This window comes from Rhinatrema bivittatum, chromosome 13 (genome assembly GCF_901001135.1).
Source record: "Rhinatrema bivittatum chromosome 13, aRhiBiv1.1, whole genome shotgun sequence".
NCBI lineage: Eukaryota > Metazoa > Chordata > Amphibia > Gymnophiona > Rhinatrematidae > Rhinatrema > Rhinatrema bivittatum.
In genome coordinates, this window is record NC_042627.1 from 5,312,437 (window position 1) to 5,340,337 (window position 27,901).

The 27,901-nt window shown below is 48.7% G+C and overlaps 1 protein-coding gene across 2 annotated transcripts; it reads left to right on the forward strand.

The window, feature by feature from the left end:
• TCIRG1 (T cell immune regulator 1, ATPase H+ transporting V0 subunit a3) lies at positions 1-27,776 on the forward strand. 2 transcript variants are annotated; one of them, XM_029575068.1, is made up of 20 exons: positions 1-302; positions 2,876-2,998; positions 3,421-3,499; positions 6,080-6,309; positions 6,942-7,036; positions 13,590-13,716; positions 14,619-14,701; positions 14,803-14,896; positions 15,247-15,459; positions 17,897-18,047; positions 18,515-18,654; positions 19,494-19,639; positions 19,860-19,950; positions 20,057-20,175; positions 20,569-20,776; positions 22,240-22,359; positions 24,316-24,492; positions 25,027-25,144; positions 25,233-25,401; positions 25,575-27,776. In XM_029575068.1, the coding sequence occupies exons 2-20, from the start codon at positions 2,882-2,884 to the stop codon at positions 25,657-25,659; spliced, it is 2,562 nt and encodes an 853-aa protein (XP_029430928.1). In that variant the 5' UTR covers positions 1-302; positions 2,876-2,881; the 3' UTR covers positions 25,660-27,776. The 2 variants fall into 2 exon arrangements, with proteins under 2 accessions (XP_029430928.1, XP_029430927.1); XM_029575067.1 differs by having other exon boundaries at positions 2,879-2,998.
• Positions 27,777-27,901: the final 125 nt, after the last annotated feature.

The window sequence follows — 27,901 nt, forward strand, 5'->3', positions numbered from 1 at the left end:
TCCGGAATCTGAGCCGTACAAAAGCGGCGGAGCGAAGTCGAGCGCCCTCCCATCACCTCGGTCCGAGTCTCTCCAGTTGTGCGGCGCGCGGCGCTCGGCGCTCCTGCGGTCACGTGAGGCGGCGCTGAGGGTGGGGCTCGCGATGCCGGAAGCGCGAGCCGCCTGGGCTCTGCGAGGAAGCCAAGCAGTGCGGCTCACTCGCTCTGCGCTTGCCGGGAGGAAGCGGCTCGCGGACTCTCGAGCCTGGAAAGTCCGGCGCCAGGGGCACGGGCAAGGAAGGAGCAGCAGCAGCAGCTTTGCAGGTGGAAGGGGACCAGTTTATTGTTTAACTTTTCCTTCTTGAAAATGCAAAGGTGCTTCCCCGCTTGATCCTGCAGCTTCCTTTGGTTGGCTGCTGAAAAGCTCAGCCCATTTGACCAGCAACTTTGGAAACTTTTCAGGATTCGCTCTTCCAGTCTGCTCTGCTCTGTGTTTCTTCTCCTTTGTATGCGTCTTTCTAAACCTTTTTCGGTGGTTTCCTGACCACATATCTAGCATTTCTTTTCTTGGGTCTTTTTGTCTTATTTTGGAAGAAGCATTTATTAGTAAACAATTTATATAAAACAACATCTTTTTGATTGGACTAACTTAAATCCGTTTGTTGCCTAGCTTTTGGGAGCTAACACTGCCTTTCTCAGATTTTGTGTTACTTTGTGTTGTTTTTTTTAAATTTATCCTTTATTTCATGCATTCAAGTGGACTAAAACCACAACCACACTGCTTTATCCAAGATGATAGATAGGTTGTAGAAAGATGTATGGGAAGGATTGTAACATTGATTAAGTAAGTGTGAAACCTAGATTTAGATTCCTGAAAAGGAGAACTGAAAATGCTTGTGGTACTGCTGATCTGAGAGAGCTTATTGCATAAGAGAGTTAATTTAGAATCAATTTCTGGAGGGATAAAGTGTAATGCTGTTAGTGTTAGAAATAAAAATCTACAAAATGAACTATAGATGAGATCGTTCTGTTGGACTAGTATTTGTGACTAGCTGTCAAAAAGTAGTCATAAATAAAAGCATATTGTCTACAACTTATGTTTTATTTCTGGACGAATGATATAAAAAGAGGTTTAATTAGAACAAGTTTGAGACTTGTGAGCAGCAGTGCCAGTTATAGTTGCTGTCCATTTGCTCATCTTTCATATACATTCATAATTAAAAAACAAAAAAATCTGTGTAGAGAGTACATTTCACCTTTACTCATTCCATGCTTGGATGAGAAATAGCAGAGCATTCTGGCTGCCACTCTTAAGAAATTTCCTTGGGCAATTTAAATATCAATGAGGTAAGCAGAAGAGTAATGGCTGTCAATTTAGAACACTTGTTTCAACTTTAAAGCCCTTGAGCATCTCCCAGTAGGCAAGTGTTGGTGTGCTGATGACCATGAGGCCAGGTGAGGTGACCTCTGCAAGAAACGGTGCTGGGGATTTCCAGTCAGTGCAGCGTCCTTCTGTGCAACCCTCATCAGACAAAAAATGTAATGCTTTATAACGAGTCTATGCATTTTGTCGTAACATAGAAACAGGATGGCAGACCGTATGGCCGATCTAGTCTGCCCCTCCACTCACCTATATTACTTACATAATATTACTAAAGTCTGTACTGTTTGATGAAAATAGCATATTGGGCCTTAGTGCTGGAGCCAGTCTCCTTCATAACATCGCTCTTATGTGGTTTTCAGGAGCCACTCCAGTCTGAGGACTTCCTTTCCTTACATTTGTTCTAGGAAACTTCTTAAGAGTGGCAGCCAGAACGCCCGGCTGTTTCTGATCCAAGCCTGGGATAATGGATGTGAATTGTACTCTCTCACGTGAGATCCTTTTCCCTGAACATGAATGTGTTTGACAATGTGTGAATGGACAGTAGCCAGGATTGAAACCTTGATACTTGGCGCTACTGTGCTCCAGTTCCAAACTTGGGCTAATTCAGTCCTCCTTGTGTCTGCTACCGTATGTCCCTTATATGTCCCTTATGGTTTTCTGGGGGAAAATGATAGAAACCATGTGGGGAAAATCTTCCCAGGTGAAGAGGAAAAAAAGGATTTCAGTGCTAACAAGTAGTATTTATGTTAATGGCTAAACTTTCAGAGGTCACTGCAGAATGGAATGATAAAGTTTATGAGCAAAATGCAGACTTTGCTGTTTGCAAAGGATTTTGTATTCTTGAAAGGGATGTGTCTGCCGTGCATCTAGCACGAACACGGTCTACTCTCAGGCGCGTAAGAACTGCAGGATTTAAGCATAGATGTTGTTAATGGTATAGGAGCCAGGAATAGAGGCAGAAGCGTGCACCACACTAGTGCAGTCCCCCTTCGTGATTCCAATACTGAACCTCTCGCTCGGCTTTGCCAATGCACGTTATTCCTGACCTGTAGCACCCCCTGCTATTCCACTACTGAACGCCCCACTGCTCTGCCCGGCCACCTCAGTCCTGACCCGCAGCACCCACTGCTAGTTCAGTACTGAGACCCTGGGTATAGTAATTGTGAGTGGGGCAGGGTGTGCGAGGGAAGCTTGCACTACTGTTACCTGTGCAGTAGTAGGGCAATATGTTTTGGGAAGCTTTATAGCTGCTGCCCAGCTGAGGTGACTTGAGGGAGGTGAAGAAAGAAGCAGGGGCAGTTTTGCATCGCACGAAGCCCCTTTTGTGAAACTGAGTGATGTTACTGAGACAAAGCTTCAAGGCGCCCGGCACTAGCTGAGCTCATGCCCCAGTTTCTGGCCCGGTGCCCCTGCTACTCGTGCTGTATATGTTTTTCGGGGAGGCGGCAGGCTGGGGTGGAGGGGGAGCTGGTGCTGTGCATTTGTGGGTGCTGATGCGGTTACTGTTTCCCAGCAGGTCATGGGTTCGATGTTTCGGAGTGAGGAGGTGTGCCTGGCACAGCTCTTCTTGCAGTCGGGAGCTGCCTACGACTGTGTCAGCGAGCTCGGAGAGCAAGGACTTGTGGAGTTTAGAGATGTGAGTGCTTGTGTTGTGCCCTTCTCTCCTCCTGCCAGAGCCGGCTTACCTAGAAGAAGGCAGCAGGTAGCACCTGAAGGCCCATCCAGTCTCCACGCTTTCTTTAATATTATCCTGCAGACCCTAACTTGATCTTCAGTTTTAACTTTACCTTCCCATTTCTGTGCTTGTCCCTGGCTTTCACTAAGTACTTTTTTTTTGCCCCATCTCCTTCATGCATCCTCCACCCTTCTGCTATTGTCCTCTCCCTGCAGATCATTATTGCCCCATAAACCCATATTGTTTCCTACAGCGCCTCCTGTTCAGGAGCTAAGGGCTGCCCCAAAGGCAATGTTCTGTTCAGTTCCCTCGCTGAGAGAGGCTCGGACTAATGTGACCATGAAACCACGCTTATTACATCCTCCTCTTCTGTCTCCTCCTAGCTGAACCCCAATGTTAATGCCTTCCAGCGGAGATACGTGGCTGATGTGCGACGGTGCGAGGAAATGGAGAAAACCTTCAGTAAGTCTGAATTAGTCACCCATTTGTGGTCCTACAGCACAGGACTGCTTTGGTGTGGAGCAGGGGATCCTCTGGACGTCACACTCTCCTCCTGGCCAATCTATAGTTTTCACTGTGAAATAATGGTTCGTTCTGTCACTGATCCTCCTTGTGACCTTGGGCAAGTCACTTTATCTCTCATTGCCTCAGGTACCCACTTACAGGACAATACTGGAAGGTGCGCTCAGCACTGCCTAACCTGTGCTTGGATTTGCCTGGGATACCAAAAAAAAAAAAAAAAGTGCGGCCGATCTGCACATTTTACGCTCAGAAATTAACGCCTGCCTGTTAATTTGTGAGCAGCCGAAAAAAGTGTACAGAAAAGCGGAAAATACTGCTTTTCTGTACATCCTCCGACTCAATTTCTTAGCGATATTAAGTTGGAGGAACCAAAAGGTAAAAAAAAAAGTTAAAAAAAATAAATTTTAAAAAGTGCCAGCCGGTCAGGTTAGGAGAATGGGTGCCCAGTTTTACAAGCGTCCGTTTTCCTAACCCCTGGCTGTCAGTGGGGTCGGAAAACGCGCTCGTGTAATTGAGCAGCTGTTTCCTGAACCCGCTGATGGCCACCTCTCCTGGGTGTGAGCTGCTAGGGGCGCACTATTGTCCCTAGCACCTTCTTTTAAGCTCGACCCCTCGTTTAAATACAGGGTCACACGCCCGGGAGAGGTGACTAGGCATGCGTCAGGAGAGCGGGCACTCAACACTGAGTGCCCATCTTCCTGCACACTTTACAGGATCAGCCCTTTGGGGAAAGGATTTTACCTAATCGGCATTGTATAGTGCTACACACATCCTTTAGCACTATAAAAATGTTATCTGTTACAGGCATTGACCTCTGAGGAGAGAGGAAAGATCTGGCTTATGTGGCCTGAGAGAGAGAGAACTGGGGAGTGGGGCGAGAGCAGACCTGAAAGGTGGATTAGAGCGGGGGCAGTGATCGGACGCTGAAGGATAGGGCAGGGGGTAACGAGCTTAAATTCCAGCAGGGGGGGCTTCAGGTTAGACATTAGGAAGCGGGTTGTAACGGTGAGTGGAGTCCAGTGCTGGAGCAAGCTACGCAGGGAGGGGGTGAAGGTATTTAAGAGCGGGCAAGGCAAACATCTGTCTGGGATGCTTTAAGTGCAGTGTAAACAGGAACGAATATCTTTCCTGGGGCAGTGTCTCCCAATGGGTTTTGTTTTTGTGCTCGCCTCAGCCTTAAGCCAGGGCATGTTGGGAATGATCTCGGTGACTCACGTTTGCCGCTCCTGCTCACCTCAGTGTTGGTGCTGTGCCAGTGAGAGCTGTCTGCTGGAGTTCAGGGGGTGTAATGTGGACGAATGCTTGGGGACCTGTCGTGACCTGTCGGGAAACTGCCCACTGTCTGCCCACCTACCTGTACGTAATGCATCGTTTGTGGTCTCCGTCCCTGGGAGAGGATGGGCCTCCTCCATTAACCCTCGCATATTAACACATTATTAGATGTGCTGAGAGCTGGAATCTTTTGTAGGCCTGACTGATAGAGAAAGAAGTTTCATTTATTTATTGCTTAACACTTAGGGCCTAAGCGTTGTTCAGAAAGTAAAACATTCATATGTAATACATACATATCAGAAAATTAGAAACAAAACATTATCAAAAACGTATTTACAAACTCTCTGAAACCAAAACTCTTCTGGAGTCGTCATTCGCGGAGTCCACAAGCTTTCAAGGGCACGCAGGCTCTTTCGTCAGATGCGAAGGAAGGAAGTGTTAGTGCGGGCGTCGTCAGCATTGCAGGATGTTTCCATGGATGGTTTATTGCAGGTAGAACCAAGAAAACGCGAGTCTCTCTCATTCTCCGTACATACATCCTTTGCCCCTGAGACATTCGTCCCTGGATGTGTCAATTGGCACCCATTGTACCTGTGCCTAGGGCGCCAAACGTTTAGGGGCTGCAGGACGGCTAAGATTTGCCACCTTCCCGCTCTGCACCCCTGCAACAGACCCTTACTGCGGGTTAAAAGCACCAAAAGTGTCTCGGGACAGCTAAATCTCTAATCCCTCAGGACCGTTATGTCCCACCTGATAACGGAAGATATTTCAGTCCCCACATCCTCCTTTCCTGTATAGTTTTAAAGTTGCCTTTAAGGACGATCACAAGTTGGAGACAGAGTATCCTCGTTTGGAAAAGTCTCACATGTTTGTTGATGATCGGTACAGGGAAAAGTTGTTAGGTTGTGTGCACATAGGGTTGGAAGACTTGTGTTTTCGTTTTACAGTAGGGTAGGGTTTATCTTGGTCCTGTTGGATGGTACTTTTTGTTTCTGACGAGGCAGCCAGGCTGTGATAGGTTCACGTGTTGGTTCTGGCTTGGATGTGTCCTAGTTCTGGGGGCTTTGCGTTGCTTTCTCGACTTGCAGAGGGGAGGGTGCGACACGGCACCGGGTGGGGGGTTGGTCTGTCTGTCTGTGGGTGTGTGTGTAGCGGTGCGGGCGTTTCGCAGCTCCTCTCTTCGGGTGTAGGTAGTGAGGGAGGGGGGGATCTCGGTGCCGAGGATTCACGCGCTTGCTTGTCACGCAGCGTTCCTGGACCTGGAGCTGCAGAAGGCCGGTAAGGAGCTGGAAGTGACGGAGGAGAACCCCCTGGCTCCTGCGCAGAAGGACGTGATGCTGATCCAGGAGCAGTCGGAGCAGCTGGCCCGGGAGCTGCAGGAGGTCAGCAGGAATCGCGACTCCCTGCAGGGCCGCGTGCGGGAGCTGCGAGAGTATGCGCACATCCTGCGGGAAGGTCAGCGCTTCACTGGACAGCTGGTGAGTGGGGGGGGGAGGGGAGGGCTGCTTTATTTAAAAAACCAAACCATATAATCCTGCACATACACTGCCCTCACCTCAAACGTTGGATAACACAGGCATAAAACCAACAAACAATAAAGAGCAAAGTCAGTTCTAGACAAGGTGACTAACAACATATAAATGTGACACAAGATAATCCCTGGCGGGGGGAAAATGAGAGGAGCTGAATTGTCTTGAGGTCACGAGGTGGAGAGGCTGTGATGGAGGAGGGAAAGAGCTGCGCACCCGGCTTGCAAAGGACTTTGCTCAGCTCTCCCGCCACACTGGCGTAAAGTGAGGATTTTTCCACTTTGCTTCATTGAAATGTAGACGTGGATGATAAACACCTGCTCCCTGCATGGCTTCCCCTCGTATTGTGCGCCCTGCGCGATCGCTGCCTTTACCCCTAGCTCCCTGCTGCCAAGGATCTTCTTCTTTACCTCTCGCTTCCCCACTGCCGAGGATCTCCTGCACCTCTCCCAGGGCCTTCGTTTGTTGCCTTTCCTTGTAGAAAAGGTCGACGCTGGCGGGCTCTGTCCTGTAACATTTGGCCGTGGTGCTGCCTATTCAAGCAGCTTTATAACTCTCTCTTTCCTCTTCCTGTCTTTCAGCCGGAGATGGGCTCCCCTCGCCGGGCCCGGGCCCTCACAGAAACAGACCCCCTGCTGGACCCTTCTGTGGCTCTGCGCCTGGATCTGAAAGTGAAGTAAGCGAGTGGGAGGCGGGCAACCCCGGGACTGTGATGGGAGAACGGGGATCTCCGGTGGGAGGGAGGGAGAGAGCAAGCGGCTGATCCGAGCTTGCAAACCCCCCTGAGTCAGGATGTGGGGAGATTCGGAGGCCCCTCCTTCTCGAGCAGGGAGTCTGTAGAATAAATGAACGCGTTTATCCTGGAGCTTTCCTGAAGGAAAGATGCGTACAGAGCACAGGATGTTTAGCCATCGCTCGTGAATGGGAAAATGGAGGGGTAATTCTGCAACCCTCCTCCTCCCAAAATAAGAATCAAACCTGTCTCCCTATATTTCTCTTGGTCTTGGGTAGTTTGGTTCCCTGTACGTACCCGGATCAGTCCAGACCGTGGGTTATGTCCCCCTTCCAGCAGATGGAGACAGAAGGAGAACCTGTGAGGCGCTCGGAGTTACCCATGAGCACCCTCTGCGTCCCACCAGGACTCTCCTGTCCTCCAGCACGTGAAGGCTGTTTCAACCTGCGGTTCCCACTTACATTTTCAAACCTTTAAGGAAAGTTTTTGTAGAATAATTTTTATTTCTTCCCTTTCCTCTCACAGTGCTTTTTTTTCTTTGAATGGATGGAGTTTAAAAAAGTTCAAGTTTTTTAGTCAGGAAACTGATAGGAGGCTCTGACAGCCTTGCATGTGTTGCTGCCTTGCATGTGTTGCTGCCTTGCATGTGTTGCTGCCTTGCATGTGTTGCTGCCTTGCATGTGTTGCTGCCTTGAAAATAAGCTTCTATTATTTCTAAGGTAGGTTTTGTTTTCTTTTAAGGTGTTTTTTCCTTCGTTCCTGGCCCTAGGGGGTGTAAGCTGGTGGTCCAGCCGCTCCCCCTGCCCTAAGGCTGACTGAGCTGAGAGGCGCCATTCCTCGGGGGTCCGGGAGCCGAGAGGCGCCATTCCTCGGGGGTCCGGGAGCCGAGAGGCGCCATTCCTCGGGGGTCCGGGAGCCGAGAGGCGCCATTCCTCGGGGGTCCGGGAGCCGAGAGGCGCCATTCCTCGGGGGTCCGGGAGCTGAGAGGCGCCATTCCTCAGCCCTATTTAATAAAATAAAAGAAAGAAAGCGAGCCGGGCCGTTGCGGTCGTCTGCAGAGAAGCTTTTGGCTCCGTTTCATTTGGCGGCTGCCAGGACGCTTTCGGGGGCAGTTTTTCTTTTTTTGTCAGCGCCTCAGCTGTCTCCCTTCCCCCATGCCGCGAGGGACGTGATGTGCCGCCTGCGGGGAGCCTGGGACTCGGCTCTCCCGCGAGGGGATTTGCACCAAATGCCTCCCTGGCGTGGAGGGCTTTTCAAGGGAGAACAGCAGACCGAGCAGTCATTTTTCATCCTGTCTTCCTCCTGGGGGGTCGGCCCCGTTCCCGTCGAGCGCGGGAACGGCGGCCATTTTGAATGCAGATGTGTCTGTGTCAGCGCTTCCAAGTCACCCCAATGAAGGATCGCCGGCCCACTCCTTGCCGCCCAGACTTGGGGGATAACTCTCCCTGTTTTACGAGGAGTGAGTCAAAATCACGTTGGATCAGTGGGTCCTGGATATTCTAAAGCACGGTTATGTTTTAGAGTTTGCTCAACCCTTAAGGGACAGGTTCCTGTTTTCCCCCTGCGGTCCATTGTGGAAACAGCTAATAGTGCGTCAGACGCTCAACAGGCTACTCGACCTTGGAGCCATTCTCCCAGTGCTGCTGAGGGAGCAAGGCGAAGGCCACTATTCAGTCTATTTTGTGGTTCCCAAAAAGGACAATGCCTTCAGACCCATCTTGGATCTCAAGACTGTAAATCGGGCCCTAAAGGTTCCGCATTTTTGGATGGAAACTCTGCGTTCAGTGATAGCGGTGGTCCACAGCGGGGAATTCCTGGCGTCCTTAGACTTCACGGAGGCTTATCTCCATATTTCCATCCACAAGGCTCATCAGAGGTTTCTCCTGCACTAGGCGGGCTGCTTTTTTTTGGAGAAGCATTGGAGGCCGTGATTGCGGCCATTTTGGGAACCTGCCTTTCCTTCCTGCCAGACCTTTGGCTTTTGGGGAGCGGGGCAGGACAGCGATGGATCTCCTCTATTGCCCTGTTGTGGAAAATGACTCCAACTCCGGAGGTGTGGTATAAACCAACTCATGAGATGGCTTTAAGAGAAAAGTTGGCCTTTACGCTGAAGCACGATGTAACACGGTCTGATGAGATGTGGAAATGTTATTAGGAGTACTGGGGAATTTCTGGGTGCTGTCTGTTTTTATCATGGTCCTGGTCATCCTTTCGGGGTGTGTTGTATGCTGCCCATTTCTCTGGGAGGATGTATGCAAATGATGCTAACGATCTATTATGTGCAGTGGCTCATTGCTATTTCTTGGCATGTGCTATTCTTGTTACAATAAAAAGTTTGAACACCCCAAAAAGACAGTTCAGAGTCAAAGCTCGCAGGTCACACTCCCAGTGCCCTTTCTTCACACCAGTTTTCCTCCTTCCCCAGACCCTCTGCGGCTCCAGGATTAGAAACAAAATCTTACAGCCTCCAGGATTTGGATCCGGGCACCCTCCCCCCACATAGTAATCTCTTGGCCAATGTAGTTCTTTCACCCTTTGCTGAAGCTCTGACAGGGAGCCCTTCCCCTGGATCCTGCAGCCTCTAGCCCCAGTGTCCGGTTCTGGATCCTGCAGCCTCTAGCCCCAGTGTCCGGTTCTGGATCCTGCAGCCTCTAGCCCCAGTGTCCAGTTCTGGATCCTGCAGCCTCTAACCCCAGTGTCTGGTTCTGGATCCTGCAGCCTCTAACCCCAGTGTCCGGTTCTGTGTCGCCAACTTCTCTTCCTTTCTTTCTCAACTCCAGGGTTTGAGGGAGCACCTCAGGAGCTCCAATTCTAGGCCCCACAGAGAGAAGAGCTTGCTACAGACTCTCCATCTTTCACTCTCTCACTCTCTGTCTCCCACCTCCAGATCCTGCAAACCCCTCGCTGGGAGCACATTTTAAACCTGTCTTGAACCATTCCCCTGTCAGTCGCCTTAATGGCCTCTACATCCCTTAGCCTTTCGATAACTCTTCCTGTTGGGGAGACATCCCCATTATCTGGAGTCTCCTGAAAGAAAGTTGATGTTAAATCCCAGGTCCCACTGTTAGACTAAGCCTCACATCTTTCTAGTTATAACTCTGCCACCTAGTGACCACGTAGGGTTGCCCAAGGAGTCCCTGTGCCCACTGGAAGAGCTTCACGTTTCCGATAGTGCACCTTATAACCTAATACCTTCCTATATTCATCTAGTATTTTCAAGAGGTTGGGTCCCATTACCAAGAATAGTGACCGCTCATCTGCATATAACGATGTTCCACGTGCCAGCCAGCCACACTGAATCCCGGAACCATGAAGTCCATTTGTAATTTTTTTTGTGCCAAGACCTTGATTACCAGGGCAAAAAGCAGGGGTGACAGTGGGCGCCCTTGCCTTTTATCCTTCTGTTTGGAAACAGCCCAGATAAAAATAGCCGTATTTTTAAATGTGACTTTTTTATTCTTAATTATGTTTGTGAACATGTTGGCATGTTTAAAGTGTAAACCGCTTTGAATGATTGACAAGCGGTCTAGAAATATAAATAAAGCTTGTGGGTGCCCTGGCCTTTGGATGCACACAGAGCTCTCTTATCCAGGCCTGGATTTATCAATGGTCACGATTAGGCCTGTGCCCTGGGTGTCAGAAACAAATCTGGAGGGCAACAAGGCCATCTGAAGAGACGCTGCCTCCCAGCAGTAACGAATCTCACTAAGGAGAGGCTGGAAGGGACAGAGCAAAGAAAAACTTCCATCTATTCCAGTCTCTCCTCGCCTGTACTGTGCAGGGAGCAGGAGGAGTGGGGCCAGGGCAGAGCACAAAGCAGGGAGCAAAGAAAAGCCACTCAGCCCCCTAATCCAGCCCCTCTGCCTGTCATTCAGGGATAAGGGGAGGAAGTGAGCAAAGAAGGCTGTGCCTTAGCCCTTCTGCTCCGTCGCCCCCTTGTCCTGGATTGGGGGGGGAGGGGAAATAATCCTCAGGATCAACAGTGCCGAGGAGCAGAAAAATCCTGAAGCAGTCACTGCTCTTATCCAGCTGCAAAATTTCTCTGGAAGACCAGTATTCCCCAGTACCAGGAACAGGCAGGGCTATCAGAGCCTAACAAAGGCCTTCTCTGAGTCTGTGATTCTTCAACCTAAACTCTTACTGTGCTTTTCCACTGACATAATATTGCACAGTCTGTGTGTGCTCACTGTTCAGGAGCTCCTTCACTGAAGCCGGTCTGGTCTGGTGCCACGAGGCTTCCCCGTTAGGGTCTCGGGTCTGATCTGTAGGACTTTCACCAAGATTTTTAGGTCCACATTCAGTTACAAGATAGGTTGTATTTGGGAGCATGATCAGCCAATCTCTGCCCTTTTTTGTGTAGCAGCACTGTAGTGGCATCCGTGAGGCTGCTGACGCAGTTGGGATGTCTCTGACCCAGCAACGTGGGGCACCATGTCCAGAAAGAGAGAATTTTTTGTAGAAGTCCAGATGAAAGCCATCGGGCACTGGGCAGTCCTGCTATCGCTTTCTGCACTTTCCATTGATGCGATGGGGGCGGCCAGCTTTGCGGTCCTGTCTCATAACCCCCCAGTAATTTTATTCCTTCATCTCTTCCAAGGGGCACCCATTGTTCCAGCTTTTTTCCTGTGTTCATATATCCTTTGATGTGAGTTATCTTAAAAATCATTCACCATAGCCAATTTGAATCACCGACACCTATAGCTCCTCCCTACAACTCTGGAAGGCCCAGCCTACCCTACTTGAACTGCTTAGCTTATGCTGTGCCCCCGGCTGACTGATGTGCCTTTTAAGGTAACGGATGCAACTAATAAGTCTCCCCCTCATAATATATGTAAATGTCTCCCATAACAACTGTGCACTCCTTCACAGCTGGGGACACTGTAGTGCAAAAATTCATTGCTTCACAAGGACATGTCCAGCTGCCATTTCTGGTCTGAATGGAGAAACTGACACTCCCAATGGCATTAACACCGGGTGATGGTGCAAAACATGACTGACTGGGATATTCAGAGACCCCGATAAAAGGGCAAATTTCACTGGTGCATAAAAAAGTCTCTGCGACTGTAGGACTTGTGCCCTTCTGAGGAGGGGATTCTGTGACCGCCATGACGAAAAGAGAAAAAACCCCCAGCACAGACATTGCCCCACACGTTCACCCCCGGCCCCCACATCTAAAGTCTGTCCCTTAAGCAGATCTCCTCTGCCCCCGTCTTAGCTTTCTGACAGAATTATAATCTATAGATACAATATTTTTGTCTGCTTGATTCATCCAGAGATGTGCAGGGAGTTCCCGTTTTGTTAATGCTTCTTGATTTCTGAGACCCCCTGCCTCTGGCTTTGCGGATCTAGTGAGAAATCCAGAAAGATGATAGATACTCTCCACTCGAGAAGCTCAGCTCCTTCATCTTTCTGTGACTTTTACATTTGGTCTTCCTCTTTATGAAGCTGCAGGATTGCTGCCCTGGGTCATCCGTTTTCTGTCAGCCCGGTCTGTCGTCTGTGTGCCTCCTCCTTAACATGGGTGGTCCGACCCTTCGGCCCTCTCCAGGGCCCGGACAGTCGGAAGGTTATTGCCCTGGCTCCTTTTTTCTAGGCTGTCCTGCTTTCCTAGCACCCTCTGTGGCCGCCAACATTTTCTTTGCCTTGAGACCGTGAATGAGGCTTCAGCTTCTCCATACACTTGACCACAATGTCACTCGACTGACCCTGGAAATTAACTGAAGGTCTTTGTTAAGTTTCGCGTACAAGCTGCAGTAGGTTTTCCTCCCAGTCTGATTCATAACCACCTCAACCTCTTCTACCATTTCACCGGGCAGTGGGCTCAGCCCTATTTCCGTCCTCCAGTGGCTGCTCCTCTGAGACTGAGGACTTTTTTTGCACAGTCATCTTGTGACCTGATCTCTGGTCTCCCCACATTATTGGTGTAGAATTTTTTTGCGGGTTGCTCAGACATTTTCCACACCTGAAATCACCATTTTAAGGGGGGGTGGCTAAAGCTTATATTTATTTGGATGGGGGCGGCTGCTGATACACCATGTGTCTCCTTCCTCTCCCCCTGAACGGGCCACATCAGTGCCCTGTGCTGGATTGCACACCGAAACCTTCTGAATGATCCTGTACAGCATTGTGTCGCACTGGAGGTGTGTAAAATGTGAGGGATGTCAGCTGACTGTATTTAATAAGGCAGTTACACACATGAATTCTTCAGTGACGTCGTAGGGCAGGAGGTACGGGTGCAGCTGCACCATTAATACTTTTGGATTTTTTTTCCATCTCTTAGTCCATTACTTTCTATGGCTTTTCCAAACTTAAATTATCTGTGTTCTTTTTGGTGACGAGAGGGGCTTTCTCCCCATTTCTGGTTTCTCTTGCTGATGGCCTTTGACTCTGTCACCGAGATTATGCAGGTAATTTAAAGTATTGCTGGGGGGGGAGTGTGACCTCTGCGCTGTGTGGTTCTCTATCCCACTCTCCAACGACCTTTCCTCTCCTGCAGCTTCCTCGCTGGCGTCATCCACCCCTGGAAAGTCAGCACCTTCGAGCGCCTGCTCTGGCGCGCCTGCCGCGGATACCTCATCGCTAACTTCGTGGAAATGTCGGAGCCTATGGAGGACCCGGCCACAGTGAGTGACCTCTGTAGGTTTCGGTCTTAATAAAATTGGGGTAACACCCCACGCAGAAACTGGACAGTGTGTCATTCCAGCGCCTGGGATATGATGAGATAGCAGTCATCCCTGCACCCAGAGCTAGCGGCGTCCTGCATGCGACATCACATGACACGGGGCAGCTCCAAATCTGTGCAGCCCACTTCATTCCCAGGCTGTAGTGATGTCATTTCCTGATAGACGCACACAGATGCCCACTGACCCGGAAGCAGATGCTTTTGTGCACTGCAGTACTGTTTTGCTGTTTAGTAGCCTGATGCACACTGTTAGCTTTAAAGATAAAAACTTGAACCATGAATGAAAAGTAAAACATCGCCTCATTTCACATAATCGCTGAAATAGCAATGTTTCATGTCATCAATATGACATCACTGAGAAACAAAATGGCTCCATCTGTGCCAGGCTAGAAGTTGCAGGTGGTTTAGACAAGTATAATGTTATCAAGATATGCTGGAAATTTGGGAATAATTTTCCTTCAAAAGTATGCAGATGTTTCATAGAAATTTAGCAAACATTTTAGGCATTGATAATGACATCAATTTTTTTGTTTGTCATACAAATCCCTCCCTTGTCTCCTTGTATGCTAGAAACCCAGAAGAGTTTTACAACTTTCTCAGAGAATTAAAGGAACTTTCACTGCTGTAGTGTCCTGGCTCTCTGATTTTAAGAAAGATTGTTTTTATTTGGATCCTCATTCCCCTTCACGCCCCTGGTGATATCTTTGTTTTACAAAATGTTAGCTCACGAGTTGCTCGATTCTCTGACATTGCACATACTTGTCGCCGGGTGCCACCTACTGGAAGAGCTGAGGAATGGCACCCTGGCAGGTTTAACTTTCCTATTTCTCTCTGCTGCTGTAGGGGGAGAACGTAACCTGGGTGATCTTTCTCATTTCTTACTGGGGCGAGCAGATCGGGCAGAAAATAAAGAAGATTGCAGATTGGTAAGCCTTTTTCCACGCTCTCTCTCTCTCTCTGGCATAGCGTTTTGTCTCCAGTCATTTGTCTCTTGGCTCTGAAAGTTCATCCCTGTCTCGTTTTCCAGTTTCCACTGCCACGTGTACCCGTATGCAAATAAGGAGTCGGACCGTTTGGAGACGCTGCGCGGCCTCCTCATGCAGATCGAGGACATGCAGTCGGTGAGTGTGCATGTGTTTGCTGGGATGGATGGTAACGAGGAAAAGACAGCTGGAGGAGGGCAGCGATGACGCTGCACTCTGGCATGGGAGCTTGTTTCCTCCCCCCGTGCATACATTTTTTACACACATTTTTGGGTTTGTGTGTATTTATTTTTTAATTGGCATACCATTAGCTTCCTGCATCTGTAGTTGAAGAGATTTTTAGCGTGTGCATTGAGAGCCTGTGCGCTGGATTTCAGTGCCTGGTTTTAATGCTCAGCTTATTACATCAACCTCTGTGGTTGGAGAGTACTGTAGTAAAGTTTTGGCTGTGGGGGGTCTTATCTGCCTCTTGCCCCTCCCCAATGCAGGTACTGAGGGAGACGGAGGAGTACCGATCGCAGGTACTTCAGAAGGCTGTTGTGGCGCTCTACGCCTGGCGGGTGAAGATTCAGAAGGTGAAGGCCATCTACCTCATCCTGAACCAGTGCAGCGTGAGCGTGACGGACAAGTGCCTCATCGCAGAGGTCTGGTGCCCGCTCGTCGACCTGCCCCACGTGCAGCAGGCACTCATGGATGCATCGGTGAGATGCTGCCTGACTTTTATCACTGAAGGAGAGGGAGCTGAGATGGCATTTATTGCTAGTAAGAAGGGCATGGCTTTCCCAGATCTAATGTACAGTTGTATGCAAAGGTTTAGGCAATAAATCTCAATGTGAACAGAACGAACATGATACAAAGTTAAACACGGCATCTTTCCGCCAATTTAATGTATAACTATTATTTGGATTCAGATAGTGAATATAGAATGTGCAATAGTCTGTGTACCCTTGTCTGTATTTTGTAACACCTCTTCATCAGTCAGACCCGTCCAGATGAATGGGTTATGCTCACTGACCAGTAGATGGAGACAGAGATCAGCAGGTTTGCTGACATCACCCCTGATATGAATCCATGCGGACCTCAACCTGCCAGTATTCTCTTTCTCCAGCAGATGGTAAACGAGCTTCCCGTGCTATGTTCTGAGGCCTGCTTAGGCTGGAAAAGACACATTTTAGAGACCAGCTCCTGTGGCGAAAGACCTCAGCTGAGCATTTCCTTGGCCAGAGGACTTCCAATTCTTTTTCTGTAGGACCAGTTAGTGTGGAGCTAGTGTCCCTCTCTGCCCCCGTACCCCCTCTCTCTTGCTAGTCTTTGTTCCACAAAACAAAAAAAAAGAGGGAGGGTTTTTTTTTTTGCTTCTTTGCCTTTCTCAGCATAAAGATTGTTTAAAACAAAAAAGAAGCAATAGGAGAGCGGAGCTTAGAGCAGTGGTAACAGCTGCACTAGGGATAGATCAATCAGAGTACTTTTCGGTAAGTCCAGGGCTTCCTCGCTGTCAAAGCCGTACTCCTCGGTGACTCAGGAAAAAGAGAGACTTGGTGCATCCACTCTTGGAAACCTGATTTGTTCAGTTACTAAACGGAGGACCAGTCCAGTGGCAGAGGACACAGCCTTAAAGGATGCACAGGACAGGAAGGTTGAGTCCGAACTGACGAAGGCCTGTGAAGCTTCTGGTGTGGCGCATCAAAATGAGGCATGCGGCTGTGTTTATAGCAAGGTCTGAATTAGGTTTATCTCGGGACGCTCAAGAGGAGGCGTTGAGTGTGTGGGGATGTTCTAGAAGTTGCTTCCCACTTAGAGCCGGGAGCAGCATCTCTAGTGGACGCCTCCTTTCGTTTGGTACATATGGCGTCCATAACAATGGCTAAGAGGCTGTTAAGGTTGTGCCACTGGTCAGTGGATTCAATTTCTGACACAGCTTCCCTTTAAGGGTAACCTTTTCTTTAGTGAGTACCTGGAGAAGATGGCTGAGGTTTGGCGGGATTTTAATGTCTCCCAAGCTTCCTGAAGTGTGTGCAGCTCAGGCTCGTAATCATTTTAGGGATACGAGGAGCTTTAAGCAGGGGCAGTCTCCTAGTCTAAGATCCCAAGCGTTTGGCAGGCTTTAGTCCTTTCGAACAACAAAAAGAGGAGTTAAGAATGGATCTTCAGGTTCACTATGATCTATGGTTCTTACATTTTAGCTGACATGCAGAGTAGTTGCTATATGAACATGTTTTATTCATTTTATTGTATCTTATTTGTAGACAATTTATGGTTTTTATTGTAAATCGCCAAGAGCCTTTGTGCATCTGGTGATTCATAAATTTTAATAAACTGTAAACAGGAGAATTTTGTGAGATTTCCAGTGCCGGCTCGTGTCAGAGAGTGAGTTCGTGCAACCTGCGCCTCCAGACCGGGTGACAGTCACAATAGACACAGCCTCTTAGGGTGCATTGTCAGGGTCACATGGCTCAGGGATCATGGTCGGATATTTTCCCTATTTTTCTGTGTGGTTGCAAAGGACTGACATGTCGGATATGGCTGCGATCTGTGTCTCGGAGACCTTACACAGTGTTCATGGGGGTCTGAGGATAAATTCTCCATGACGGTCATTGTTGCTTATTCACATTTAGCTGGGCTGCTGCTGGAAAAGGGGGACAGGCTAGTTAGGTGCTTTGCAGGCTCTGCTATAGTGGGAAGGGGGGGGATTTATACATGGAGTAGATTTGAGTTTTGTGGTGTAGTGGGAGGAAGTTTGTCTGAGATTAATTGGGTGCTTTGCAGGCCCAAGTGACTCGAGATCATTAGCCCTGTGCTTTCCAGCCTTGTACAACCATTTTGTATATAGGATACAAAATGAGCAAATGTGTTTCCAAGAGGTAATCTGTCTGTCTCTCTCTTACGCAGCTGTGGGAGTGCTGGTAGGATATTATGGGGTGCAAACATAAACCTTATCACAGTCTGTCTAGTCTACTCAGTGTGCTTTGTGGTGCAGTGTCATAGATCACAGCTTATCTCTGGCGTTATCTTCTTTTCTTCACAACTAGGGATCCTTTGTGGTTGTTACTGCTGCCTCCATCTCCCTGGGAGGATTTTTGATATGTCTAACCCAACTTTTCCATCAAAGTAAACCTCTCTCTTCTATTTTCCCATCAGCAAAAGAGCGCCTCTGGTGTGGACTCCTTTGTGAACCGCATCCCATCCGACGAGAGCCCGCCTACCCTCATCCGCACTAATAAATTCACAGCTGGCTTCCAGAGCATCGTGGATGCCTACGGGGTCGGAACCTACCAGGAGATGAACCCAGGTACCAGCCCTGATGGCGGGTGGGACCAACCAAACCCCCCCTGCTCTGTGCTTTCCAGACTGGCGGATACCGGTTTAAACCCCCTTCTTCATAGGGAAGGCATCTCTCGGGGTAGGAAGGCCAAGGGTGACTTTAAGCAACAGTTCTGGCCTGGCACCTGAAGCAACCTCTCTCCTCCCTCTGCATCTGTGTGTTCATGTGTTTGTCTCTCTCTCTCTATCCCGTGTCTGTCTCACTGCACTTGACTCTTTCTCACCTGTCTGTCCGCGGTGTCTGTCTACATCGGTTTCCCACTGATCCTCAGCCCAGGTGTCTGTCTATATTTCTGCCCTTCACCTGGCACTGATAGGTGTCGGTCTATCCCTCTCTACTTCCCCTGGCCCTGACCACAGTCTGTCCCTCCCTCTCCTAGCACTGTCTGTCTTTCCCCTGGTACTGACTGTGTTATCCTTGTGTTCCTCCTGCAGCTCCGTATACAATCATCACATTTCCATTCCTCTTTGCGGTGATGTTTGGGGACGTGGGACACGGGCTTCTTATGTTCATCTTTGCCCTCTGGATGATCCTAAAGGAGAACAACCCAAAAATGCGGAAATCTCAGAATGAGGTGAGCGGAAGCAGGGTGCCAGGCCAAGGCTGAATAGGATACCCTTCTCGGAAAGCTGCAGGTACCTGGTGAGGTTCCCCCTATCCCCACCCACACGCTCACTGCTGAGTTGAGTTCCTTCTCCCCCCGTGAGACCCAAGCCAAGAGATTGTGTTGGGAGGGCACAGAACTCCGGCCCAGACCGTTTCACAGTGTGAAGCGAGAGAAAATGAGAGCGCGGAAATAATTTTCTTGTTGTGTTGACCAGAAAGGCTGAATTGCTTTGTTTTCAAATGGATTCTTGTGCCACAGAGGCAAGGTCATTCACCCAGGGTCACGCAGAGCTGGAACTGGGGCTCAGGGTCACGCAGGGAGGCGGTGACAGAGCTGGGATTGGAACTGAGGCACAGAAGGAAAGGGACGTGCCCAGTCACACAAAAATATAGAAGACTTCACTCACAGATCAGGACTTTTCCCCCTAAATGTTTTATTGTAGATCCTGCTGCCTTCATACAGTAGGATACAAAGGTAAATACCACATGATGCATAAGATCCTAACCAATAAAGCCCATCCTTCTGTAAATCTGTCCATTCAAATTTGCAAGCATTGCTGTCCCAGGACCTCTGACTCTTGGTCTGATGCTGGAACTGCCGGAGATGGTCTCCTTCCTCTGACGCTTACTGACTGAAAGGGAACCTGCTGCAGGAGCTGGGGATCATGGCATGATCCCCAGCGATACGGCATGCAGCCACCCAACTCCAGGCGCACGGGCAAGGAGCTGTGTGATTCGGTGCAGGATCCTGGCCCTGCCTGCCGCGGGCACATGACGTTTGTCTTCTCTCTCTCTCTCTCTCTGCAGATCTGGATCATGTTCTTTGGGGGCCGGTACCTAATTCTGCTCATGGGCGCTTTCTCCATCTACACCGGCTTCATCTACAACGAGTGCTTCAGTAAAGCCACCACCATCTTTCCCTCCGGCTGGAGTGTGGCCGCCATGAACTGGACGTGAGCAAAAGCACTGGTTCGGTTACCCTTTGCCTCGCCTTCCTCACCTGGCGTTCTTCCTTCTCTCTCTCTTTCTAGGGTTCTTGCCCTCTCTGCTCCATTGTTTTACTTCCCTTCCTGTGGCCTCTCCTCATCCCTCTCCCTCCGTGGGCCCTCCCTCATTGCTTTCCATGTTACTTGAGTTTCCCCTGCACCTCTACTAATGTCCCTCTGCTCACAGGACACAGGAGATATCTGCGAGTCCCACACATGCCCTGAACCCAAACGTCACTGGCGTCTTCTTTGGACCTTATCCATTTGGGATCGATCCAGTAGGTGTCTGAATGCCCTCGCCTTCCCAATGTTTTCCTACCTTTTTTACTCCCTCAGACTTTCGTCTGATCCTGAGCTCTCGCCTCCTCTTTCTCGAAACCTCAGGTCTGGAGTTTGGCTGTGAATCGCTTGAACTTCCTAAACTCTTTCAAGATGAAGATGTCTGTTATCCTTGGAATAACCCACATGACGTTTGGTGTCATTCTGGCAGTTTTCAACCACGTGTGAGTAGAACCAACGCTTCTACAATTGCTGTGCGTCCTGTACCGGTTTTTCTGAAATTGACTTGTACTGCTTTCAACCACAAAAAAACACACACACACACACCCCTGTCGTAGAACAGGTACCGCACAGGCAGCAGGTGTGCAAGCTTCCCCTACATTATATACCGAGCACACAGGGAAACAGCCCACACAAGGGAAACAGAATGGAGTTTCAAAGAACGCTAGACGAATTTCTACAGCTTTTCAGAAATGTTGCACACAGCGAACAAAACATGAGGAGAAACTTTCTCAGGGAGTTAGTCTGAGATAAACGCATCGTGATTCTGGTTCTTTGGCTGTCGATGCTGGGGGCCGGGAGTTCTCACTGCTTTCGCTGGTTTTTTTTCTCTGCAGACACTTTCGGACGTTCTATAAGATTTTCCTGATATTTATCCCAGAGATGGTTTTCATGCTCTCCCTCTTCGGATATCTCGTCTTCATGATCTTCTTCAAGTGGTTTGCATACTCTGCCCTGAACTCGCAGCATGCCCCCAGCATACTTATTCACTTCATCGACATGTTCCTCTTCAGCGCAGACAAAAACAAGCTTTATGAAGGCCAGGTGAGGTGGGAAGGAGGGAGAATGCGTGTGAGGAGGGGCGTGCTGCAGGAGAGCGTGAGGGGAGGCGCTGCAGGGGAGCGTGAGGGGAGGCGCTGCAGGGGAGCGTGAGGGGAGGCGCTGCAGGGGAGCGTGAGGGGAGGCGCTGCAGGGGAGCGTGAGGGGAGGCGCTGCAGGGGAGCGTGAGGGGAGGCTGTGGGGAGGAGGGATGTGCTGCAGGGGAGCGTGAGGGGAGGCGCTGCAGGGGAGCGTGAGGGGAGGCGCTGCAGGGGAGCGTGAGGGGAGGCGCTGCAGGGGAGCGTGAGGGGAGGCGCTGCAGGGGAGCGTGAGGGGAGGCAGTGGGTGGGAGAGGAGGACAGTGAGGACGTGGGAAGATTGAAGAGTCTCTCTCTGTATTGTGTGTGAGCCTGCATTAGACATTAAGAGGGAGCTGTGTGAGGGGCAGGGGCAGGTGAGTGTAGATGGGGAATTCATTGCCATTGCTTATTAGGTAAAGGTTTTGTTCTCACTGATGAGTGAGGCCTGGGGTTGTTATAACTCAGGAATGAGAGAGCCACAAGTTACCAATGGAGGAGCAGCCTAGTGGTTAGAGCAGTGGCCTGGAAATCCAGGGGTTCACATTGTGCTCCTTACAAAACGGTTCACCTCCCATTGCCTTGGGTCCAGTTTGTAGCAGGAGGCGATCCCAGTCGCCTCCAGTGTCTCGCTCTGAAGAGCCATCGGCGTAAACGTTTGGGAGATGGGGGCTCTGGCAGCAAGGACTAGGGAAGGGGAGTGGAAATCGAGCCAGGATGCCCATAGTTTTGTCTGTTCACTATAGCAGTGCCACTTAACGGATATCTCTTCACGATGCCTTGTGGCCGGTTATCCAGCCACACAAAGCCAGGGAACTTTAGAGCTGCTCTGAAGCAGGTTTTGTCTTAAACTATAACTAAGTTAGCTGCATGGCATAACTTCTCCCTGGGATGCATCTTTTATCCGCTAGATTTTAGCTGGGGAGTGGCTTATCCAGCTAAAATGTAGCTGAATAAATGGCTCGGTATCCCAGAACGTGCCATGTGGGCAGATAACTCCTGAGGGTCCATCTCAGTGGTTCTGAGTATTGACCCCCAAACTATATTGTAAGCCCTCTGGGACAGGGAACTGCCTAATGCACTTGATTGCAACGCGCTTTAAGTGTGGATTCGAATGGTGAGTAATTTTAAATGCAAATCCTTCTGAGCAGCAAGATAAACGCAACATCTGAGGAACTCTGACTTTTGTCTGTCACATAAGAGGCAGGGCCTCCCCCACGTGTTGCGATGACCTCGCAGCCACAAGGAATAGGCGCAGGATAAATCTGCATCTGCAGAGTTTTCTCATGCATAACTCATTGTGGAAGTAGCTGGTGGGCCAGCAGGACAGGTTTGGGCGCCCCTGGGTTGCAGCCTGTGGTGATGGCATTGCCCCCTCTCTTTGCCCTACAGGTGGAAGTACAGATTGCACTGGTGGCGCTGGCTCTCCTCTCCGTTCCTGTTCTCCTCCTCGGAGACCCTCTCTTCCTGCTCGTGCAGTACCTGATCAGGAGGAGCAGGAGGCTGACCAGGGTGAGTGTTTATGAAATCATAAAGTCAGAATGGATTTCAGGGGTCATAAAGAGCCCTCTGTGTAAGAGAGCTGCAGACAGAGCGGCTTGAACTTTGACAGCAGCAGTGCTCGGCGCTCAGGGGGTGCTGGGACATTGTCGGGCCTGTGTGTGCAGCATGGGTGACATCATCTGAAGGAGGCCGTCACGGAACTTGGCTCTAGATTCTTTGAGGTCATTCAACTTGTTCTACTGAGCATGCACAGCTGTAGCCACCTCCCTGCCTACTAGGCAGAGTCCTTCAATCTTTTTCCGCAGAGCCATGTGGTCGTGGTATCGGCTCTCTCTCTCTCTCCCTCACAGCTACTGCTGTGACAATTCTGGAGTTCCAGCAGTTATTTTTTCTAGCAGCATTCTGTATCTTTTTTCCTTCCTTCCCTTATGTTTGTTTTATTTTTCTCCCTTTTTCAAGCCTCTCTGTTGGCTGCATGGCAGGCTTAGTGCACTCTGCAGTTTGGCAGAGTTTGTTTTTCTTCTCCTGAATAAATAATGCTGCACTTGCAGCTCATTTGTGTTGTGATGTGGATACTTATAGGCCCCTAGTCTCAGTGAAACACTTTGACATGTAACACAAGAAGTCATCATTCCTGTTCTCCTAAGTTTTTGATTGTAGACAGCCTTTAACAGGTATGAAATTTGTTACAACCTTGTAGTTGTTTATCTAGAGAGACAGGCACAATAAGCTAGATAAAGATGTTGAGATGCAAGGTTGTAGAACATTTTGAACTGATATGAGATTAGTTTAACTTCCATCTAAAAACAGTTTACATTCCATTTAAGGTTATAGAAACATCTAAAACTAGAAGGATGAGGCCAATTGCTATTCCAACTAAGATTCTAAAAAATATTATTAGAACAAACATTTACATGCAAGGCAAAAATTAAATTGCCATATGGCCATTCATATTATTTGTTTATCATAGCCAATCATAGAAATTTTGACAATTGTGTAGGTGTTGGAAATGTACAACTGAAATTCTATATAATGCTTTATCAGCAAAATCATTTGAGAGGGAGTTTTGAAGCCTTGCGTGGCAATCTGCCTCGCCATAAGGGACCTTATTTAATGTTTAAGATTTATTATTTTAGAGCCTTCAAATAAAAAAAAGCTTTCCTCTATAGCTAGTGGCTTTAAGCATTCTTATTTTCAGAGACCCACAACAAAACAATTGCTTCAGTTTGCCTATTGAAAGGCTGTGAAGCTCTAGAGGTCCTTCAGGCTCATTCAGCGAGAGCTTGAGCTCCAGCTTCTTCCTGAGTTGACAACTCTCTTCCTGGAAGATATTTGCAACGTGGCCTCCTGGTCGTCTTTGCGCACATTTACTGAGCATTACAGTACAGGATGTGCAAATGACGCAGCTTTTGGTAGTACTGTTCTTGAGTACATTTTTCCCTCCCAGATTAATTGTCCCTTGATACTTCCCAGGCATCTGTACTGATGTAGCAGGATAAGGAAGGAGAAATTGAATTTATCTGATAGTTTCCTTTTTCTTGAATCCTGCTACACCAGTTCAAGACCCTCCTGGGAATTTTGGCCTGTGCAAATTTTATTTCTGTGTACCTTGCATTGCAGAAGTTAATATCAGAGAATAATTGGAGAGTCATGTGTTCTTTTATTTTTTTCTTACCAAAAACATTTATATGGTATTTTCTTGGAGGATACTTTTTAAGTATTGTATTTCATGTTATTTACAGGTTGTTTTTTTTTTTTTTTTTAAATCCTTCTTGGCTTTGACACGAATACTGGCTTTTGCTGGAGCTGCACCATAGTAAGAGTCAGTGATATCACAGAAGAAGCCATGTCCTCTGTCTCCTTCAGCTAATAAAGTAAACATATGCATCTGGACTGGTGTAGCAGGATCCAAGGAAAGGAAATTAAGCAAAATTTCTTTTTCTTTTGCTTTTTTTTTTTGTATAGCAACGTCCCCTCACGGAGGAAGCTGCGACCTGGGATGAGACAAAACCACTGCTGGGCAAGGCAAATTCTGAGGAAGCACAGACTCATCTGAGCCGGCAGAGCTCCCGGGATACTGGATGCTCCGTGAACACCGCAGAGATAGACCTGGAGCAGGCCAGCCTGGAGCAGGAGGAAGAGGTGAGAGGCACAGAACTTTGGAAGGCTTAAGCCTGCACCTGGACTAAACTGCCGTCATATGACTTCTGCCAGAGCCTGCATCTAGTCCAGAGATCAGACAGCGCATTTCCCATTAAGTGTAATTGTGAAGCAACAGGAGGCATGCAGACTGTTTGATTGCTCCCCTGATTAAAGCGCACACTGCTTATGTTTCTGGGCTAGCATCGGAAAGGGCACCCACGTATATCAAATTTGTAGGCGCTGCTGCCATTGTGTTACTGTGAGAAGCCATCATTGCTTATTGTAGAGGGGGTCGCTTCATTAGGGCGAGTCTTGTAGGCATCATGGCTTATAGTGAGAGTCATATTTACAGTAAGAGAGAGCTGGCAGCAACACCCGCGGACTTGCAAATATGGGACTGCAGGGCTGGTTTGCATTGCATGGCTGGAGCCTGTTACATTTCCACAGTCTGGGGTGAGAGAGACCTGGCGCTCTGCGGTAGCTCTGTTAACACTTTTTTTTTTTTTTTGTCTCCTGTTTTGTTTCTTCCTTCAGTTTGACTTTGCAGAAATATTCATGCACCAGGCAATTCATACCATTGAGTACTGCCTGGGGTGCATCTCCAACACTGCCTCCTACCTACGACTGTGGGCGCTCAGCCTGGCACACGCACGTGAGTACGCCGCACGCTTGCCGAGGGGGGGGCCGGCCGCGTTCTTGCCCATCGGTCTCTCACGGTCCTGTTTCTGTCTTTCTTGCAGAGCTCTCTGAGGTGCTGTGGTCCATGCTGATGGCAAATGGCTTTATCCTCGCTCGTTACGGGGGCGTTATCCTGGTCCTCATCTTTGGCTTCTTTGCTGTGCTGACGGTCGCTATCTTGCTGGTGATGGAAGGCCTTTCTGCCTTCCTGCACGCCCTCCGTCTGCACTGGTGAGTCGTGTGCTCTCCCCTGGCGGGTACGTTGCATTCGTCCGCCGCCAGCCTGGCGTAGTCGGGCTTGCTGCGTCGTCCTGCCGGAAGCATTAGGAGGGAGGGGGAGAGCTGGCGCGGCCCAGGTTGCTGTAAAACGTGGCTGATTTCCGTTCTCTCCTGCTTCCTTTCAGGGTGGAGTTCCAGAACAAGTTCTACGCAGGGGCTGGGTACAAGTTTTCACCTTTCTCCTTCATCTCCGTTCACGCACCACTATAACCTCCATTGCCTGATCAGACTCTTTTTATAGAAGCAGGAACGTTTGAGATCTGCGGGGAAGCTTATGGGGCATTTTTACTTTTTTTTTTTTTTTTTTTGCATCTTTGATACTTTGAAAATGTTTTTAAAATATTTTTTGCCTCTTTCTTTCTCCCTCTTTGCTGGTTAATGTCGTACCCAGTAACGGGAGCATCATAAACTTTGTTTCTGTGGCCTCATTGGTTTACCGACCTATCCAGAAGAGCCGTGGATTTCCAGATCATTCAAGGGGCTGTTTTGCAATGGTTTCCTCTCCTGGTAGTCTGAGCGACTGACGCTCATGAGCTCTGTGACTAAGGTAATAGCCCTCCCCCTCTGGTCTTCCACCCCTGACACCTCGCCCTCCACGGTTGGTTCCTTGGCTCCTGGCATTGGTAGCCGGACTTCTGCTGATCTTTCCTAACATCAGCAGAGCTTTCGGGTGCTCTCCATAACCCCCAAGTGTCTTGCGATATGTTCAAGCACTGATGAAGGCATTGTTTGACGTCCTGGTGTATCGCAGATCCCAAAGAATGTCCAGTGTTAGCAGCAGGAGGCAGTATCATAAGGGTATTTGTATGCCTGGCTGTGCATTAGCCAATGGCAGCACAGCGGCATTTATGATGCAAGATATGACATCACACAGCAGCCAGCCAGTGACATCACACTGGTAGATGGATATGAGAGAGTGAGATGGGCTGCTTTGAACTTGTGGGTCAATGTACAACTTTATTGCCATGTGAACCAGTAGAAAAAGGTTGAAGCAGTGAGTCTTAAAGAGGTACTTCATATTGAAATATTCCCTTTTGATAAAAATGGAAATTTGAAAGTATTTTGTGGTTGTGTTGCCTAGCAATGAATAACCTGTATTGCCTACAAACTGCTTGTTAATCAGGATGGTGAATGTCGGCTGACAGCTCTGCAAGGCCCAGTCGTTGGTCACAGCCGTGGCAGAGCTTGGCTCAAAGCTCCCTATTTGTTCTTCTGCTGATAGGACAACATTAGTGGGGAAAGCCGGGCCCAGTTTTAAAAAGAAATAAAATGCTTAATCAGTTTGTAGCTGATATTCTAACTTATTACTGGACATCACTCCGCTGCACGATAACAAAGTACGTTACTGTTGTCCATCAGCTAGTTCTCAGATTTTCAGTCACTCTTTAGTATCTGTACCTGCCCATGGAAGTGTCACTTGTGATGTGATTATACAGGTTACAGCGAGCTTCTGACGGGCTGTATAGTACCCTCAGTATTTTCAGCTTTATCATACAATGGGACCAGACTGAAAGTAGTTGTTCAATCTGCTTTTGAAGTACTTTCCAATTAAGTCTCTTTTTTAATTAGTGATTTTTTTCTTTTTAAATCAAGCTGTACAATGACGCTGATAGGTAGATGTAGCTCATTGGGGTCTGCAGAGAGCCTGTAACCTTCCAACCTGCCTCTCTGGGTGGAAGAAGGTCCCTGAAACAAGGCGCTGTTTAAAGATGATCCGCTTTGCGCAAAGCCTGCATGGTAAGACTGGTTCTGATTCAGTCTTTATTATTTTCCCCTCTGCTAAGTCACTGCCCAGGGGGAAAAGGAAAAATATCGCCCGAAGCTCGGTAGAGTAACGTCATTAGGCTGCAAACGTTCTCGTGCCATCAAACAGGATAAGTCCTTTTCTGGCGCCTTTGGGTAGTACCAGATGTTCCTCGTCCTGGATCTGTACTGTAAGAGTTGTACATTCCTGCAGCGAGAGTGGATTTTGCCGTCCCAGTGTGCGGCAATGCTTGATAAGGGATCTGATTTGGAAGTCTGCAGCCACAGTGACTTTGCCAGTTCCACACTAGGTACTTCCACTGACTCTTTTTTTTCCTGACCTGTCTGTATTTTTAGCTTTTTTGTTTTTCCCTTCCCTGTCTGCCATTTTAACTACCTTTTTTTTTTTTTTCTTGGACTATATGCTTGTGCAATCAGACTTCACCCTCTCTCAAGCTGTCTTTGCCGAAGTTAAACAGAGAGATTGGGGAGCCTGAAAACAGACAGGGCAGTCCTGTGAGAACCAAATCTGAAAAAAATCTTTTTATGTTTTTGTTTTTTCCAATAAAGATTTGTCACAATCTCCCGGGTGTACTGCAGTCTTTCTGTGCTTATACTGTATTTACATTATCTGATTTGAGAGTTGGGGGCAAAGCTGAAAAGAAATAAATTGTTAGGGAGGGGGGTGATGGCAGGCGCCGAGCATGTG

What these genes read in the sequence shown, in the direction of transcription:
- TCIRG1 (XM_029575068.1), top strand. Translation starts at nt 2,882, where the DNA reads ATGGGTTCGATGTTTCGGAGTGAGGAGGTGTGCCTGGCACAGCTCTTC. An exon ending in CTACCAGGAGATGAACCCAG is followed by an intron (nt 18,048 to 18,514) that starts GTACCAGCCCTG and finishes TTCCTCCTGCAG; the next exon opens with CTCCGTATACAATCATCACA. An exon ending in GGAGCAGGAGGCTGACCAGG is followed by an intron (nt 22,360 to 24,315) that starts GTGAGTGTTTAT and finishes TTTTTTGTATAG; the next exon opens with CAACGTCCCCTCACGGAGGA.